The 17,150-nt window shown below is 35.6% G+C and overlaps 1 protein-coding gene across 2 annotated transcripts in view; it reads right to left on the reverse strand.

Annotated features, from left to right (window-relative positions):
• Positions 1-17,150, reverse strand: part of MDGA2 (MAM domain containing glycosylphosphatidylinositol anchor 2) — a 788,346-nt gene that overhangs the window by 451,229 nt on the left and 319,967 nt on the right. For both annotated transcript variants that reach the window (XR_008957193.1, XM_026513664.4), the window contains exon 2: positions 3,998-4,137. Coding sequence is in view for 1 of the 2 variants with exons in the window: in XM_026513664.4 (XP_026369449.1) it covers positions 3,998-4,137 (140 nt within the window). In the remaining variant the exon portion in view is untranslated. The remainder of the gene's footprint in view (positions 1-3,997; positions 4,138-17,150) is intronic.

The following is a 17,150-nucleotide window of genomic DNA, read 5'->3' on the forward strand; positions in this document are numbered from 1 at the left end:
GGCAAAAATATTAAAGATTCACTCAGGCTAAGGCAGCAAGTAAAAGTCACTTTCAACTTTGGCTAAATTCCATCTTGAAGAAGGAACTACCCTACAATGACGCTGGCATACATGTAATACAGATGTGCATAAACACGTACACATTCCAGAAGTGTTACTAAATTATTATTTGTAAGAGAAAAAACCTATAGGTAATTCAATTTTGAACAAAATAGCAGCAGTTACGTATACCTAGTGCATGCATAGAGAGTACAATCCAGCCTTTGTGAGGATATTGCTCTAAGTCAGTGGTTCTCAAATTTTAGTGCACATCGCAACCACCAGACTGCTGGCCCCAACACGGGAGCATCTGATGTGATGGGCACAAGAACTTGCATTTCTAACCAGTTCTCTCCGGGATCACACATTGAGAACCACTAAGCTGGATTTATACTTGGGGATTTGGACACATGGCCAAGTGAAAAATTCTAGTCACAGAACAATACTTTTCATTATCTAATTTAAAAATGAAAATAAAACAACATATATAATCAAATTTATAGAAATGCACTAAACAAGGACTGCAAGACAATACATCAGAATATTTAATGTTAAACCTCTAGGAGGTGGGTAGGAGAGGGACAGAGACCATTCAAGTTAAATATCTCATTGTTTAAACCATTTACAAGAGAACTATATTCACAATTCATTTGGTATTGATGCGATAATACTGACAGAGTAGAGAGGAAGGAAAGAAGGAAGAGAAGAAAGGGAAGGATAGAGGGAAAAAGAAAAGAAAGAAGAGAAAGAGAGTGGGTAGCTGAATCCTGAAATTATGGGCATTTAGAGGTAGTATTAGGTTGGTAGGTTTCCTAACAGATCTTTACCTCCCTTCTTTCTTATCTCCCCATCTATCTTTATAATAAACCCTCATTAAAGGACGAAGTAGTCTGAATATAGTGCTAGTCCTTGCAAGCTAAAAAAAGGTAATTAACAGGGGTCTAAAGGCTCTGCAGACTATTAAAACACAAAAATATTGAAATTTATTTAAATGTATCTAATCAAGTAGACTACAGGAATGCTAAGAACCATTTTTTTCAATCTCCTTATTTTCATACTGCCATTCAATTCTAGACCTTAGAGTCTAAGTATAAATTACTTAGAAACAACAAAAAGCCAGCATATGTTTTATTATGTGTCAGTATAATGCCCATTCCATGCCAAGTACATATATATGTATATATGTACATACACACTACATGTACGTATATATTTACACATACATCTAACTCTTGAAAGGAATCTATGATCTAGACGTGATTGTTACCATCATCCGTTTTACATAGATAAAACCCTGAGGCACAGAGAACAGAGAGGTGGAGGAACTTTCCCAAGGGCACCCAGCAGGCCCAGTGGATCCAGGGAAATACCCAGGCAGTCTGCTTCCAGTGCCATGCTGTGAATCACCACAGCATCGTACCTTCCTCTCCACCATTTATTTCCCTTGGATACAGTAGCACTCTCAGGCCAGTACACGTTGCCAGATGATATATCTTTGAAGAAAATTTTTTAAAATCTAGAAAAAAAATGCTGCCTTTGAATACTTCTTAGAAATGGAGACCTTTATGATTCTCGCTGCCGCAGGAATAGGCAATACATTGAGAAATCCCTTGAAAGTGCAGTGAGGATGCTTTGTCTACCGCTCCCAACTATTATCGTATTCAGCTTGGACAAAGCAGCAAGAAAGGCATTCCAGCTTCACGGTATCAGCCAAGAACACCCATCCTCAGGACCAGCTGCCACCAGCATGCCCTTTGGTGTTTGGCCGGGATGCCGAGGCCCAGCTGTTCTGTCAGCTTTCCTTATCCAGTTTGTTGACAAAGAAGAGGCCCAGTTAATTTTTCAAACAGGCAATATAAACTGAAACTGATTCACCTGCAAACACATGAATTTCAGCTTCTAGGAATGAAGAAATAACACTACTGAAATAATTTTTTTCTTAGGGTCAGAACACATTGAGATGGTTCCAGCAATGGAATTGCTTAGAAAAAAAATAAATAAGGTAATAATTTACTCCTTTGTTTCAGAACTTATTTTGGATTGGCCAGACATCAGAGATTACACTCCAGATTGTGAATCATTACAGAGAAAATGTACGGAGAAAATAAATTCCTAATATTAAGGAAACATAAGGATGGAGATGAGGGACAGCAGAACAGCAGGGATGACTTTTTAAAAAGATAAGAAGTTGTATTTTTAAACAAAATATAGAAGTATAGAAAGTGCTGAATTTGGCACGCTCAGTACAGGAATAATGGAAGCATTAATGAGTTTTCTCCTGCCCTAAACTGCCTCTCACATGGCAGGTGGTGACTTCTTTTAGGTTTGCGTGGACACTCCTACTTTGATACCAACTTTTGGATCCTGGAATTTTTATTCTATGTTTATGAACAGAAAAATCAGAATCAAATCATAGCAACACTAAATTTTCTTTGAGATAATATTCTTGAGTCAATGCTATCATTTTTTAAATGTTAGTAAAATTATTTTCACTGGACTCCATTGTTTCCTGTATAAATATTAAAATAAAAATGCTTTATATATCAGCTTGTCTATATCAAATTTTAATAACTATCATTTCTGTCCTTTTACATTTAGCTTTACAATCATTTTTTTTCTACCAAGTCTAATCATAACGGGTCAAATTTTGTAGAACTCAATCTTATCAAGATAATTTTATTCATTAATCAATTTTCAGTTAAAAGCAAATGTTATAATTTGCAATTTAAGCCATTGTGAATTTTAATTTTTAATATTATTTTTAATAATTAATAACTATTTTAATAACTATTTTCTAGATTACTTTGTACTAACAGCATAGCATTAAGTTTTATTAGATATATTTTACCATTTTAGCTCTAGTCATGGTCTTATCCATCAATCTATTGCTTCACTGTGAAGTTCGTATGCTTATTTTTATTTGTTGCTCAGGTCAAAATGTTAAGGTTGAACATCTTTGAGTATTAACAGTTAAGGATGGTAGGAGCAAAAGACAACATTAAAATGATGAGTTCATAAAATCTCCACATTGCCCTTTACTTTCTTCTATGTAGTGGTGTTGGCTGGATTTTTTTTTCTTCCTGCAACAATAATACTTAAAACATGTAACTTTGCTACCAAATGAGACCTCTTTTCCATCATAGCGTTCGTGTTGATTACCGGTGTATATTTTGAACTAGTCAGGTTAAATACATGACAGTAAGAATTGGCAATTAATGACTAAGACATCCTGAATATTCTGTATTATATCGGAACTGAATTTTTACATCATGAATACACACAGATTACCTTCTGCCTAACCCTTTCTTTCACTCCTACAAACTTTTTCTCTGCTCATTATTTATCATTTTAGTGCCCTTTGAAAGTCTCCATTTCTGTTCCCGTTATTAAAGTAGTTTACGAAAGCTCTAGCAGATGACTCTGAAAGCCGGAATGCAAACACCTGCAAACATTTGTTTTTAAAGTTTTCTATGAATATAATGACTGGGAGTAAGGAAAGTACATGTGACCTCGTGCACCACATTCTTCAGAACAAATGTTTCCTAGGCTGCAATTATGTCACCATGAAATCATGCTCCACATTCTAAAATAACCTCATTGCCACATGAATTGTTATCTGACTGAGATATTTTCGTAGTTGTCTTTTAACAGCTTCCTTAGAAGTGTCTTCCAAATTTCTCACAATACCAAAACAAAAATTTCCTTCTTCATCTTATCCAAGTAAGTACGTCGAACATGAATGTTCAGCAATCACCATCCTTATCCTGCATTGCACACACACAATTACCTGAATTTCTCTCTCTCGCTCTCTGTGTCTCTCTCTCTCTCTCTCTCTCTCTCTCTCTCTCGCTCTCACACACACACACACGATTTTTTAGCTAAATCTTCTAAAATATACATTTTTTATTTCCAAGAAAGATCAAAGAAGTTTTCCTCAATGTCACGGTTCGGGACTCACCTGTGGACGTGGGTGTCCTGTGACCAGACAGGTCAGTTCTAGGGTTTCTCCTTCCCGAATAGTATAGACCCTTTCAGAGTAGCGCTCCTCCTCAATGTTACAGGCCAAGCCTGAATGCACAATACGAACCGTTGGGGGAGCTGTCGAGTCAGGAAGAAGAGAGACAAGATACATAAAAAATAAGTCAACTGTCCTCCCATGAATCATCCTCGTTGTAAGAACAATTCTTACTAGACTTTACCACAGTCAGATCCATCAGTCTTAACACTTTGAGCAACCCCAAGGGATTAAAGATATTGCTGGACAGAAAGTTTCAAATTTATCTAACAGTCACCAAGACATTCTGAAAATGGCAAAGGGGAACAGGACGATGGGCGAACACTGATGACTTTGGAAATCATCATCATTACAAGACTACATGATAAAATCTGCTAAAATGTGAGAGGTCCCTTTCTTTCTGAAGCCCAAAATTTAATATAGTAAAGGATGCTATCCAAAATCTAGGTAGCACAAACTCAAAAGACCATTAGAAAGGAAAAAGGAATCTGAATGAAAGATATTGGCATTTTTCTATTAATTTAATAAGCCTCGTGGTGCAAATAGGAGCTAATGAATGAGAAGTTTTGGTTATGAGGAACTGAAACCAACCTGGTTTTCAATATTGATAGACTCTTGTGTTTATATGAGCAAAAGATGATCATTGAATTAAGCCACTGAAGAAGGCAATAAATCATTAATACCCAAGTATAAAATTCTGATTCGAGAGACTTCGTTCTCATGAAGTTATCCAAATTCCTAAGTATAAGTTTCTCCTTTTTCAATACCACACAGGCCAATAAAACTTGACGAGCATTCACTCACTGACTTAAAGATCACTGGAAATCCACTGTATGCAAAAACTCTTTCAGTCATGAGAAATACTTAGATAATAAGATGCGCTTCCTGTCACCAAGAAGGTGACTGTCAGTTACTAGTTTCAAATTGGAGATCACCCCATTAATGAATCCAGCATTTTTGTTCATAATAAATACATTTGGGAGTGGAGGAGAAAGGGTTATTTTGTTATTACTGTTATTATTTTTAAGTTCAGTTAGCCAACATATAGTTGTCTTAATTAAAGGCAAGTGGAAAGGCTCTATCTACAAGTACAGGACAATAATCTCTAGAATTATTAGGTTGACCTAAACACCAGTATTGCCAGCAGAGGCTATGGTTTCTTAAAAATTAATGAGGACATACTTGGAATTTTTTATTTAACATTAAAAAGGTCATGAATGATGTAGAATTTGAATAAACTTGGTGATTCTATGGAGGAAATAAAACGAATATAAGTCCAACTTACGGGAAAATTCCTTCTGGAAAAATCCGTGTTCTGAACATAACACAAAGGAAGCTTCCAATATCTAATACTTTGATTTATATAACCAAATGTATAGAACACGCATAGCATTTAACAATTGAAAAGAATGTATTTTATTAAGCTTCTCAATTTCAAGAAGAAACTGAAGGATAGAAAAGCCTATTTATGGATAATAAAACAACTGGGTATTTTAAGATTTTTCTGGATATCCAAGCAGAGTTCTGTTCTTCAACTTTCAAATTCAGGATTCCATTCTCCAATACTCCACATCAAATCAAATGTAAAAATTTCCAAAAGAAGGATAAGAAGAGGAGACTTTAGTAGTTCTTACATTCACTATGCACAAAAAGCTCCCCAGAAACTTGCTTAAAATACAGATTTCAGAGGTATGGCCAGAAACCTGTTATGTATGCAGAAAAACCTAGGAATCCACATTTTTACCAAACACCCAAGTGGGAACAATGCCAGTGCTACTTAGACCAGATTACTAGAAATTATTTTCTAAAACTCACGAGTGTTTGTTGACTAAAGGAAAATACTCCAGAGGATAAAACATCCTTTTCCTTTTAATATTTTCAAGTAACTAAACTTAATGCTGTGCATTATTTCACTGGTTTGGAAAATTAAATGATACTCAAACAAATCAAATGTTTTGCTTGGTCTATAAAACCAATTTATCAAAAAAATTTTTACCATGTCTTTGGACACTGTCTAGACACTATAATAATTTGTTTAGTTTTATGACATTAGAAATTCTTATCTGCAGTGTTTCTCTGGGTGTTCCGATATATTTCACACAATGCTTCCTATAAATCATTTCCTGCGGTGATCAAATTTAAACTTCAATTTAGATAAGTAATACTAGAGAGCTACTTATTTTTAAACATCTATCATACAAACTGTATACATATTTTAGAGGTTAAACTGATGGCGATCGATAAAAATTTAAAAAATATGAATAGAAAATTTAGATTCATTACTTTGAAATCTGTTTCTATGCCAAATTTAGCTTACTAAGTGATAGCACACGTTTACTAATACATCTAATTATAGAGTAAGATGACATTTTTCCAGATTAATTTACGTGTTATTTTTGTTTTAATTTCAAATCAATGAATAGCATTGTTATTTTTAAGCTATATCTTTCCAAAGCATCATTATGCAAATAAGTAGCTTTATTTAAAACATTTAAATTACACAGGAAGCACATTGTGCTCATTTACAAGGGTTAATTTTCTGCTATTTTCTTCTATATTTTAACACATTCTTGGAAAAGGCAATTGCCTATATATTGTAATCGTTATGAACTTACCGTCTGTCTTATGGGAGGGTGGAATATTCTGCCAAATTTTAGGAGTGGAAGATGAATTTTTCCTAGCATGCATTAAAACATGTGCTGAGTACTTTCGCTGCTCAACAATAAGGTGAGTATTTTGGAAGCTTCCAAGAACTCTTTTGGTCTGCAGAAAGCTCACCTGAAAAGGTCTTAGCTCATCCAGCTCATTGCTCTTATTTCCAAATTGAGGACATCCAGTGACCTGGTTACAGGCCTGCAGCTAGTTGTGGCCTAAGTGAGAGCAGAACCAGCATCCTTTGTTCCTTTCTCTACCTCATGCTATTAAAACTATGTCTGACAGAGTTAAATTAGGGTTCTAAATAACCCTAGACTAGACATACACTAGACTAGGGGAATAAAAAAAAAAAAAAAAGACTGAGGAACTGTTGATGAAGTCGTTAGAGCACCATAAGTAGACGAGCGATATAAATAGTATAATTGCTGCAAATAATGAACGTAACATTGTTTCAATTCACCACCCTGCTTCCAGTTCCTGACAAACCCAGGAAATCTCACAACTGCCAAAATAATATTTTATAATCCCTATTTTCATCATGTCCTCTTCCTGCCTAAGGATCCATGATGTCTCTCCATAACTTCACAGGATTCTAATGCCTCTAGGTGCTCTGTAAAGGTTCTCATACTGACTATACAACACGAAGCCCTACCTCTCTGTAACATCAGCCTGAGATCAGTGGGAAGGTAAAGAGCACCGAGATTTTAAGCCTTTAACCTCATACACAGACTTTCAAGCATATATTTATGGAGCAACTGCTATACATCCCATATGAGAGCCTTTGCTCGTGTATTCTCCCATCTAGAATTTCAAGACCGATATTTAGATAAATGTTCCTGACACCTTCTTGAATTATTTAGCAATCGTCAGGAGATAGGGACTGCCCAGTGATGTTCCTTTTTCCTAACAGGTTAACTTTATATTAAGCACATCGTTGCCAGGATGAGCACCATTTTAAGCATCTGTCCCATACCCCATGATTCAGAGCACAGAGTAGGTGTATATTTAATAATTTATCTTAATTTAATAATTAATTTTATGTTTTAGCAAATCTCACTATAATGACATCAACATCCTATTTTAGAAAAAATATCAACCATTGCGGCACTGAATTTACTTACTCTCAATATAAATCCAATTTATATTCAGTACTATAACTGAAGCAAGTTGTCTTTTATCCTCTGCCTTGTTGAAAAAAGCCTCAATTTATCATCCTGAAATTGGACTAAGGGTTACGATCCCCTTTGCCCTGTAGAGTCAGCAATGAATTAAAATGTTAAAATATTGCATGAGACTCATATTCATCCAAATTTGTTTGAAGTAAACCAAATCCCATTACATAGAATCTTTCCTAACTCTAATCACATCAACTCCCTTAATTCGAGTAAATTGGCTTTGGGTTCAAAAGGTCAGCCTAAAAGGGCAAAGAGAGACATTCTTTTATCTTGTTAGAGTATACTTTTGAAAGTTAAACCACATTCTCTCTGTATTCTGTTGGAGAAAGAACACAAATCAATTATTCTCCAGTGGCAACAACCAGGAGCACTTGTAGGCTTTCCTTCTCATATACAGACTTTCAAGCATATATTTACTGAACAGCGGCTATAGATCAAGCACGAGGCTATGTTCTGGGGATATAAAACTTAATGCTATGCGCTGTACCTTTTATCAGCTTACAGCCTATTGGGTCTGTCCAATTTATAAGGAGGGAAGGAAAGAACAATTACAGTTGAACAGGATACATACTCTAACAAAAGAGTGAGGAGTAATTTAAGAGGACAAAGCAGAGGATGCCTAAATCTGCCTGGTGGGTTCAACATGTTTCACAGAGTCAATGACATGTAACCTAGGTCTGCAAAGATGCATGTGGAGGGAACAAAGGGGAAGGACATTCCAGAGAGAGGAAGCAGTGTGTTCAAAGGCATGTCTGTAAGGGACTGCCTGCAGTGTTTAGGAAATAACTACATTAAAATGTGGTCCATGTAGTTTATAACTTTGAATTTTGACACTGGCGCCACACTCTCAAGTTGCCATTGTGTGTCCAGACACAGCAGAGACACTGTATAGCTCTGCGAATGGAAATGAGGACAGAAACCTACTTTACAGGTTTTGTTAGACAGGAGTTGAAGATTAAGAATGTGGGGTGAAGGAGGAAGAGTTAAGATGACACTAAAGTTTACACCTCAGTTGACCAGTAAAAGATGATTTTTTAAAAAGATTTATTTGTTTGAGAAAGAGTAGGCTTAGAGGAGCAGAGGGAGAGGGAGTCACAAGCAGCCTCTGAAATGAGCAAGGAGTCTGAGGAGGGGCTCAATCTCACAACTCTGAGATCACAACCCCGAGATCCTGACCGGAGCTGAAACCAAGAGTCAGATGCTTAACCGACTGAGCCACCCAGGCACCCTAAGGGATCATGTTTTTAATAGAAAGTACTCTTTTGAGCAACTGGCTGGCTCAGTTGGTAGAGCATGCAATCTTGATCTCGGGGGTCATGAGTTTGAGCCCCATGTTGGGCCTAGACTCTATGAAAAGAAGAGAAGAGAAGAGAAAAGAAAAAAGAAAGAAAAGAAAAGAAAAGAAAAGAAAAGAAAAGAAAAGAAAAGAAAAGAAAAAGGAAAGAAAAGAAAAAGAAAAGAAAAGAAAAGAAAAGAAAAGAAAAGAAAAGAAAAGAAAAGAAAAAAGAAAAGAAAATGCTCTCTTGATCACTATGGACTCCACATTATTCACACATGGGAGAGATTTGAGACGAGGAGTTCTGAGCCCAGTTTATGGAGGGCTTTGTTAGAGTAAGGACTTAGCAACAAAACACTTTTGAAAGAGACGCTTTTTCCCATAGCAGTCCAGGAGCAGGCACTGTTTCTGAAGGACACATTGTCATTAGCCAGTAAATAGGTTTGGTATTAGGAGCTTTCTCTCATCTAAGAACCCCAAGTAAGAGCTTTGTACTTAGGTAAACCCCTCGAATCCCTGATGCAACTATTCTCTGGGAATTCAAGTTGCCAGTATAATCTTGACACTCTTCAACACCAGGTCAAGACAGCTTATTCTTGACATAGATCACAGATCTCCTGGGATAGGCAGTGTGGAGAGAAGGATGCTCAGTGGCCCCCTCTTAGAAGCCCTGCTGAAGACATCAGTGAGCCACCCTGCACCAGCATCCCTCACACATTCTGTCAAGAGACCTCAGATGCCCAGAGACACAGAGATAGAGAGAGAACATCTCACATCTTACTGCTCTCAGGCATCAAGAGATAAAACCATTGACACTTAACACCATTCTTGGCAAGCATTCAGTTTTGCTTTTAAAGGGAACATAACAATAATCAAATTTCTTTCCACTTTTCTATTGATTTGAGTGATTACATGCTTTCATAAAACATTTCTCGGTCTTCTACGACATCTTACATTTAGCTCATTGACATTGAAAATAATTGGCCTCTTCTGCTTATTTCACAATCTCCAATATAGCACATTTGAATAGTAATTCTAAAAATAAACAAAAATGGTTCCTTTCTTTTTATTTTGTGTCTTTCCTACCCAAGTTACTAGTTTAAGATAGTGGGTGAGTCTTCTCCTCCTTCCTTTTTTCACAATGATCTCCCAATTCAACTTTTAAATTAACTATTACGTCTATAGGCATAGTCCCTAATTATCCCTCTTGTTGTTTACAACCCTTTGCCTAAAGTCTTTCTCCTTAGGCTCACTATATTATATATTCTGACATCACAGACACAGATGGGGAAGAAGAGAAGAGGAAGATCTGGGAGAAGAGATAAAGAATTCAGTTTTAGATGCTGATGGTGAGCTGACAACACCTGAGAAGTCATTGCTGGACACAAGACAACACAAGACAAAAGTCATTGCTGGACAACAAGAGAATAGGTGAAATCTCTAAAGCAAAGAATGCGGAGTGAGAAATTAACAGGATATGATAGAAACAGGAGTAGTACGAATTCTTAATACAGAGAGGCCAAGGAAAAAGACTTAATATATTTCTAAAGTCAGAGAAACAGAAAGAAAACAAAGAAAACATGGTGCTTTAAAAGTTACATAAAGAGATGCTGAAGCATGGGAAACCGTCCAAAACCATCACTTACAACAGAGTTGTAAATTAGGAAGGTCACAGACAAAAGGTCCTTGCTTATGATGGCGAGGATGGCATTGGTGAATTTTGAGTGAGATACGGTGGTAGAGTAGCGGGGTCAAAAGATGAATGAGAGAAGGTTTGTCTGAGATGGAGAGAAGTCTTAGTAGGTCAAATTAAGCTTAGGGCAAAAAACAAAACTGCTGCTGAGGTTTACGCATTTGTGAAAAGGAATGGTAAGTACAAAATGGAATAATTTAACAATATTATACCATCATCTCAGGCTTACAAAGATGAATTATTTACATTATAGGAAAGAAACCATAATGGGGGCGCCCGGCTGGCTCAGTTGGTAAAGCAGCTGACTCTTGGTTTAGGCTCACTTCTTGATCTCAGCATCCTGGGATCAAGCCTCACATTGGGCTTCCCACACAGTGGGGAGCCTTCTTCTCCCCTTCTCCCTCTCCCTTTGCTGCTCCTGCATGCTCCCTCTCTCTCTCTTAAATAAATAAATTTTAAAAAAAGAAAGAAAAAAAAGAAAAAAAACGGTAATGTTTGTATTTCCAATATAGTTAATTTTTTGCAATACCAGAAGATTTTCTACTATTGTTGATCATTCTTTTAAAATTAACTGCCCTAAAATCCCATCTTGTTTTCTTTTTCTTCCTTTTTTCCTCTCTGTTTACTCTTTCTTTAAAAAATAGTTTATTTATTTATTTGTCAGAGAAAGAGAGAGAGCATGTGCACACAAGCCGGGGGAGCAGCAGAGGCAGAGGGAGAACAATATAGACTTAACACATCCCGCTAATATACTCACCAAATTCATGAATATAAACATATTCAAACATGCACATAAACAGAATGTTCAATTTGTGTGTCTATTCTCATAATTTCCTCAAAAAATAGTTAAAATCCTTATGTCGTTGTCATTTAAGTAATCCCAAAGAAAGCAATGTTCTGGTATAAAAACAACATAAAGATTATTTTAAATCAGATTTGAGCATGATAAATAAATAAATAAATAAATAAATAAATAAATAAATAGATTTTAGCTTATTTAAGTTGTCTGATTCATTGGTTACTTCCAATTAGCTATTATTTCAGCATCAATGTGAACTTACTATTTCCCTACACCTTTCCCCTCAACCCTTACATTTGCATAACACAATATTCCTATCCACTAGAGAGAAATACTTTCTCATCTTTAATTTGATGAGGTATAAAATAAAAGCACTAAGATAGTATCGATTATTCTGGATTTAATCAAAAGAAGATCATATCTAGGGGCGCCTGAGTGGCTTAGTTGGTTAAGCAGTTGACTTCAGCTCAGGTCATGGTCTCAGGGTCCTGGGATCAGCCCCACGTTAGGCTCTGTGCTCAGTGCAAAGTCTGCTGAAGATTCTTTCTCTCCCTCTCCCCTTCCCACCACTCATGCATGCAAACGGGCTCACTCTCTCCTCTCTCTCTCAAATAAATGAATAAAATCTTCAAAACATGATCATATCTACCTCATACGACTTTGGTGATGGACTCTCAACATGCAAGGTTTTGAATATTTTGCATATTATGTATCTCCAGTATAAATTGAGCAGTATTGTTATAAATTAATTGAACTTCCCTGAGAGACTCTCCAAAGCCCAAGGTAGGGTAAAAAAATTAAACGTTGAAGCCTATATTTTTACAAAGGAGCTATTAATGTTTTCTAAATAACAGATGTTGATATGATTTTTTAGATTAATGTTAGTCAAGAATTTAAAGCAGGGTTTAAATTAAAATTTTTAACTTATCTCTTTATATGAAATAGATACCGTATAAGTAGAAGAAAGTTTGTCATCAAAAGAAAATAAACCTTCAATAACAATATAATTATGTGCATGAAATATCTCTGATAAACATAGATGCAAAACTCCTCAACAAAATATTAACAAACCAAATCCAACAATATATTAAAAAAAAACATTCACCATAACATAATAAAAAATTTTTATAATAAAAAAAATTCACCATGATCAAGTGGGATTTATTCCAGGGATGCAAGGGTGGTTTAATATTCACAAATCAATCAACATGATCTATCACATCAACAAGAGTAAGGACAAAAACCATATGATTATCTCAATATATGCAGAAAAAACTTCTGACAAAGTACAACATCCTTTCATGATAAAGACCCTCAACAAAGTAGCTGTAGAGGGAACATATCTCAACATAATAAAGGCCATCTATGAAAAACCATAGCTAACATCATACTCAATGGTGAGAAACTTAGAACTTTTCTTCTAAGATCCTCAACAAGACAAGGATGTTCACTCTCACCACTTTTTTTCAACACAGTACTGGAAGCCCTAGCCACAGCAAATGGACAAGAAAAAAAAAAAAGGCATCTAAATTAGTAAGGAAGAAGTAAAACTTTCACTATTTGCAGATTACATGATGCTCTATATAGAAAACCCTAAAGACTACATCAAAAAACTACTAGAACTGATAAATGAATTCAGTAAAGTTGCAGAATATGAAATTAATATATACAAATTTGTTGCATTTCTATTAACAATGAAGTAGCAGAAAGAGAAATTAAGAAAACAATCCCATTTACAAATGCACCAAAAATAATAAAATAAGTAGGAATAAATGTAACCAAGGAGGTGAAAGACCTGTACTCTGAAAATTTTGAAAACACTGATGAAAGAAAATGAAGATGACACAAACAAATGGAAAGATATCCCATGTTCATAGATTGGAAAAGCCAATATTGTTAAAAATATTCATGCTACCCAAAGTAATCTACAAATTTAATGCAATCACTATAAATACCAACAAAATTTTTGGTGATTTTTTATAGAACTAAAATTTTTCATAGAACTAAAACAAATATTACTAAAATCTGTATTAAACTACAAAAGACTCTGTATAGCCAAAGTAATCTTACGAAAGAAGAATAAAGATAGGGGTGCCTGGGTGGGTCAGTTGGTTAAGTGTCCAACTCTTGATTTCAGCTCAGATCATGATCATAGGGTCATGGGATCAAGTCCCATGTCTGGCTCTGTGCTCAGTGGGAGTCTGCTTGAGATTCACTCTCTCCCTCTCCCTCTGTCCTTCACCCCCCACCTCTAAAAATAAACGAATGAATCTTCAAAATAAATAAATAAGAATAAGAATTTGGAGTTATCACATTTTCAGATTTCAAAGATATACTACAAAGTTAATCTAAATAGTATCTTAGCACAAAAATAGTTACATAGATAAATGGAACAGAATAAAGAACACAGAAATGAACCCATATCTATATGGTCAATTAATGTATGATAAAGGAGGCAAGAATATATAATGGGGAAAAGGCAGTCTCTTCAACAAATGGTACTGAGAAAACTGGACAGCTACTTGTAAAGGAATGAAACTGGGCCATTTTTCTACACCAGATACAAAAAATACACTCAAAATGGATTAAAGACCTAAATGTGAGACTTGAAACTATAAAAACCCTAGAAGAAAGCAAGGGCAATAATTTCTTTAACATTAGTCACAGAAATATTTTTCTAGATATGTCTCCTCAGGAAAGGGGAAGAAAACCAAAATTAAATTACGGGAACTACACCAACATAAAATACTTTTGCAGAGTGAAGGAAACCAATAAAACAACAAGATAACTTGCTGAATGGAAGAAATTTGAAAGTGATATACCTGATAAGGGATTAATATCCAAAATATATAAAGAACTTATACAACTCAACACTAAAAAAGCATAAATAGGAGCACTTGGGTGGCTTAGTCAGTTAAGCGTCCAACTCTTGATTTCAGCTCAGGTCATGATCTCAGGGTTGTGAGATCGAGCCCTGCATCAGATTCCGTGCTGAGTGCCTGCTTGAGATTCACTCTCTCCCTCTCCATCTGCCCCTCCTCCCCTCTCTCTTTAAAAAAAAAAAAAGCATAAATGATCTAATTAAAAATGGGTAGAGGATCTGAACAGATATTTTTCCAAGAAAGACATATAGATGCCCAATCGACACACGAAAAGATGCTCGATATCCCTAATCATCAGGGAAATGCAAATGAAAATCACAGTGAGATACCACCTTACACCTGTCAGAATGGCTAAAATCAAAAACTCCAGAAATAACATGTGTTGGTGAGGGTGTGGAGAAAAAGCAACCTCCATGCTCTATTGATGGGAATGCAAATTGGTGCAACCGTTACGAAAGACAATATGGAGGTTCCTCAAAAATTTAAAATAAAATTACCATATGATCAACCGACTCCACTACTGAGTACTTACCCAAGGAAAATGAAAACACTGCTTTGAAAAGATATATGCACCTTATGTTGATTGTAGCATTTACAATAGCGAAGATACGGAAGCAGCCCCAGTATTCATCCATAGACAAATAGATAAGGAGGAGGTGGTACATATATAGAATGGAATAGTACTCAGCCATAAAAAGAAGTGAGATCTTGCCATTTGCAACAACATGGATGGAGCTAGAGATCATTATGCTTAGTGAAATAAGTCAGCCAGAAAAATACAAATACCGTAAGATTTCACTCATAGGGTAATTTAAGAAACAAAAGAAATGAACAAAGAAAGAAAAAAAGGGAGACAAAAAAGACTCTTAAATACAGAGAACAAATTGCTGGGTACCAGAGGGGAGGTGTGTGGGAAAACAGTGAAATACATAAAGAAGACCAAAAAAAGAATGGAAAAGAGAAGAAAATGACCTTCAATAATAATATTATGTACATGAAATTTTGATGTTAAACACAACTTAAAGCATTGTAATGCAATTTAAAATGTAATGTTAAAACAACAATAAAAGCAATAATATTTTTGTATAAAAGAACTATCTTGTAATGTCATTCTCCAATCAGGGTACTAACTTCATGGAAAATTGAACACATAACAGGAAAATATTAATCTAAAATATCTTCCATAAAATGACATTTTTGTGTCTTATTTTTCTTAAGTGAGACAGTATAAAATTTTAAGTTCTATTACATGAAGGTTTCTACATTTGCAACTTCAGATTTCATTAGAAATACCTTTCTTTGTTTTCACCTAGAAGCATAACCTATTAATATCTATGGCTAAAACTTCAAAGACTCTTACATGTTTTATAGATGAAAAAATACACATTTCACTGAATCTAAAGTTTTTAACATTTTTTCAAATAGAGCATTTGACAACCTCTTATGTGTGTGTGCCAGAGAGGAACAAGTCTGAGTCAGCCACCTGTCATGCACGTCCTGACCCTTCATGGACATTCTCACCCCAAACATTTCACTATGTTCGTCCCGGTATTTCTCAGGAGAAAACAGTTGACCTACATCTTGGGAATATTTGAAAGTCCATCAAGTATTTCATTCATCTCATATTTTGCTCACAGAGGATTTGTGTGAACTAAGCTGGGTACCCCAACTTGAAGGTAAATATTAAGAGGAACTGCAGTTTCCCCCTCCTGGGTAGGAATGCGATACGCTATACACAAGTTCTTCGTTTTCTATCGGATCCTACAGTATATTCTAGATTGTTTCCAACTAAGAGCTGAATCATGTCTCTATTAGTAAATTTTAGAAAAGTAAAAAATAAACATTCCAGAAACTTTGCAGGCTAGGCCTTAGACTATCAGCAACAACAACAAAAGCTGAGACAGACGCACTCTTGGTCTGATGTTACTGTTCTTTTTTTTTTTTTTTTAATTTAAATTCAACTAGCCAACTTACAGTACATCATTAGTTTCAGGTGTAGATGGCACTGTTCTTTATGGGCGTTGAGTCAGTGTGGGGGCACAGTGAAGGAGACAGAGACTATTTTACACTGCAAAAGAAGGCAGCATTTACTCCTTAAAACCTTGGATTAGGTCTTCTCCCTCTAAATCAAACCTGGGAAATGGCTTCTTCCTAATAATGTCAGAAGCCATGTATCATGAGGTCAGTGAGCCCTCCAAGGTTCTTTGAACCACATCTTCCTTGCCTCTTATGAATTATCACCACATCTTATGAGATCAGGACTTCTAAAGACACAGGTACTGATTACATCATTTTTTTTTTTTTTTTTTACCCCTCTGGACTGAAATGTCTACCTAAATACAGTTGTCCTTCTCTGAAATTAAGAGCTTTTCAGCTTTCTTGGAAAGAACTTACAAAGCTACAGCAAATACTAACTAAAATGAAATTAGTCTCATCATTGTGCTGCAACCTTAATCACAAATTGGGTATTTAGAGACAGCCATTATTTCTTCCAGTCTAGCTCATCAAGAAAACAAATGAGATTTACTACAGAATATGCCAAAAATGAAAACTTTAATTTGCTTCTGCAAGAGTGGCAATGGCAGGCAGAGAAATTTTAGGATCTGGCCTGCCAAT

Source organism: Ursus arctos, unplaced genomic scaffold (assembly GCF_023065955.2).
Source record: "Ursus arctos isolate Adak ecotype North America unplaced genomic scaffold, UrsArc2.0 scaffold_37, whole genome shotgun sequence".
Classification (NCBI taxonomy): Eukaryota; Metazoa; Chordata; class Mammalia; order Carnivora; family Ursidae; genus Ursus; species Ursus arctos.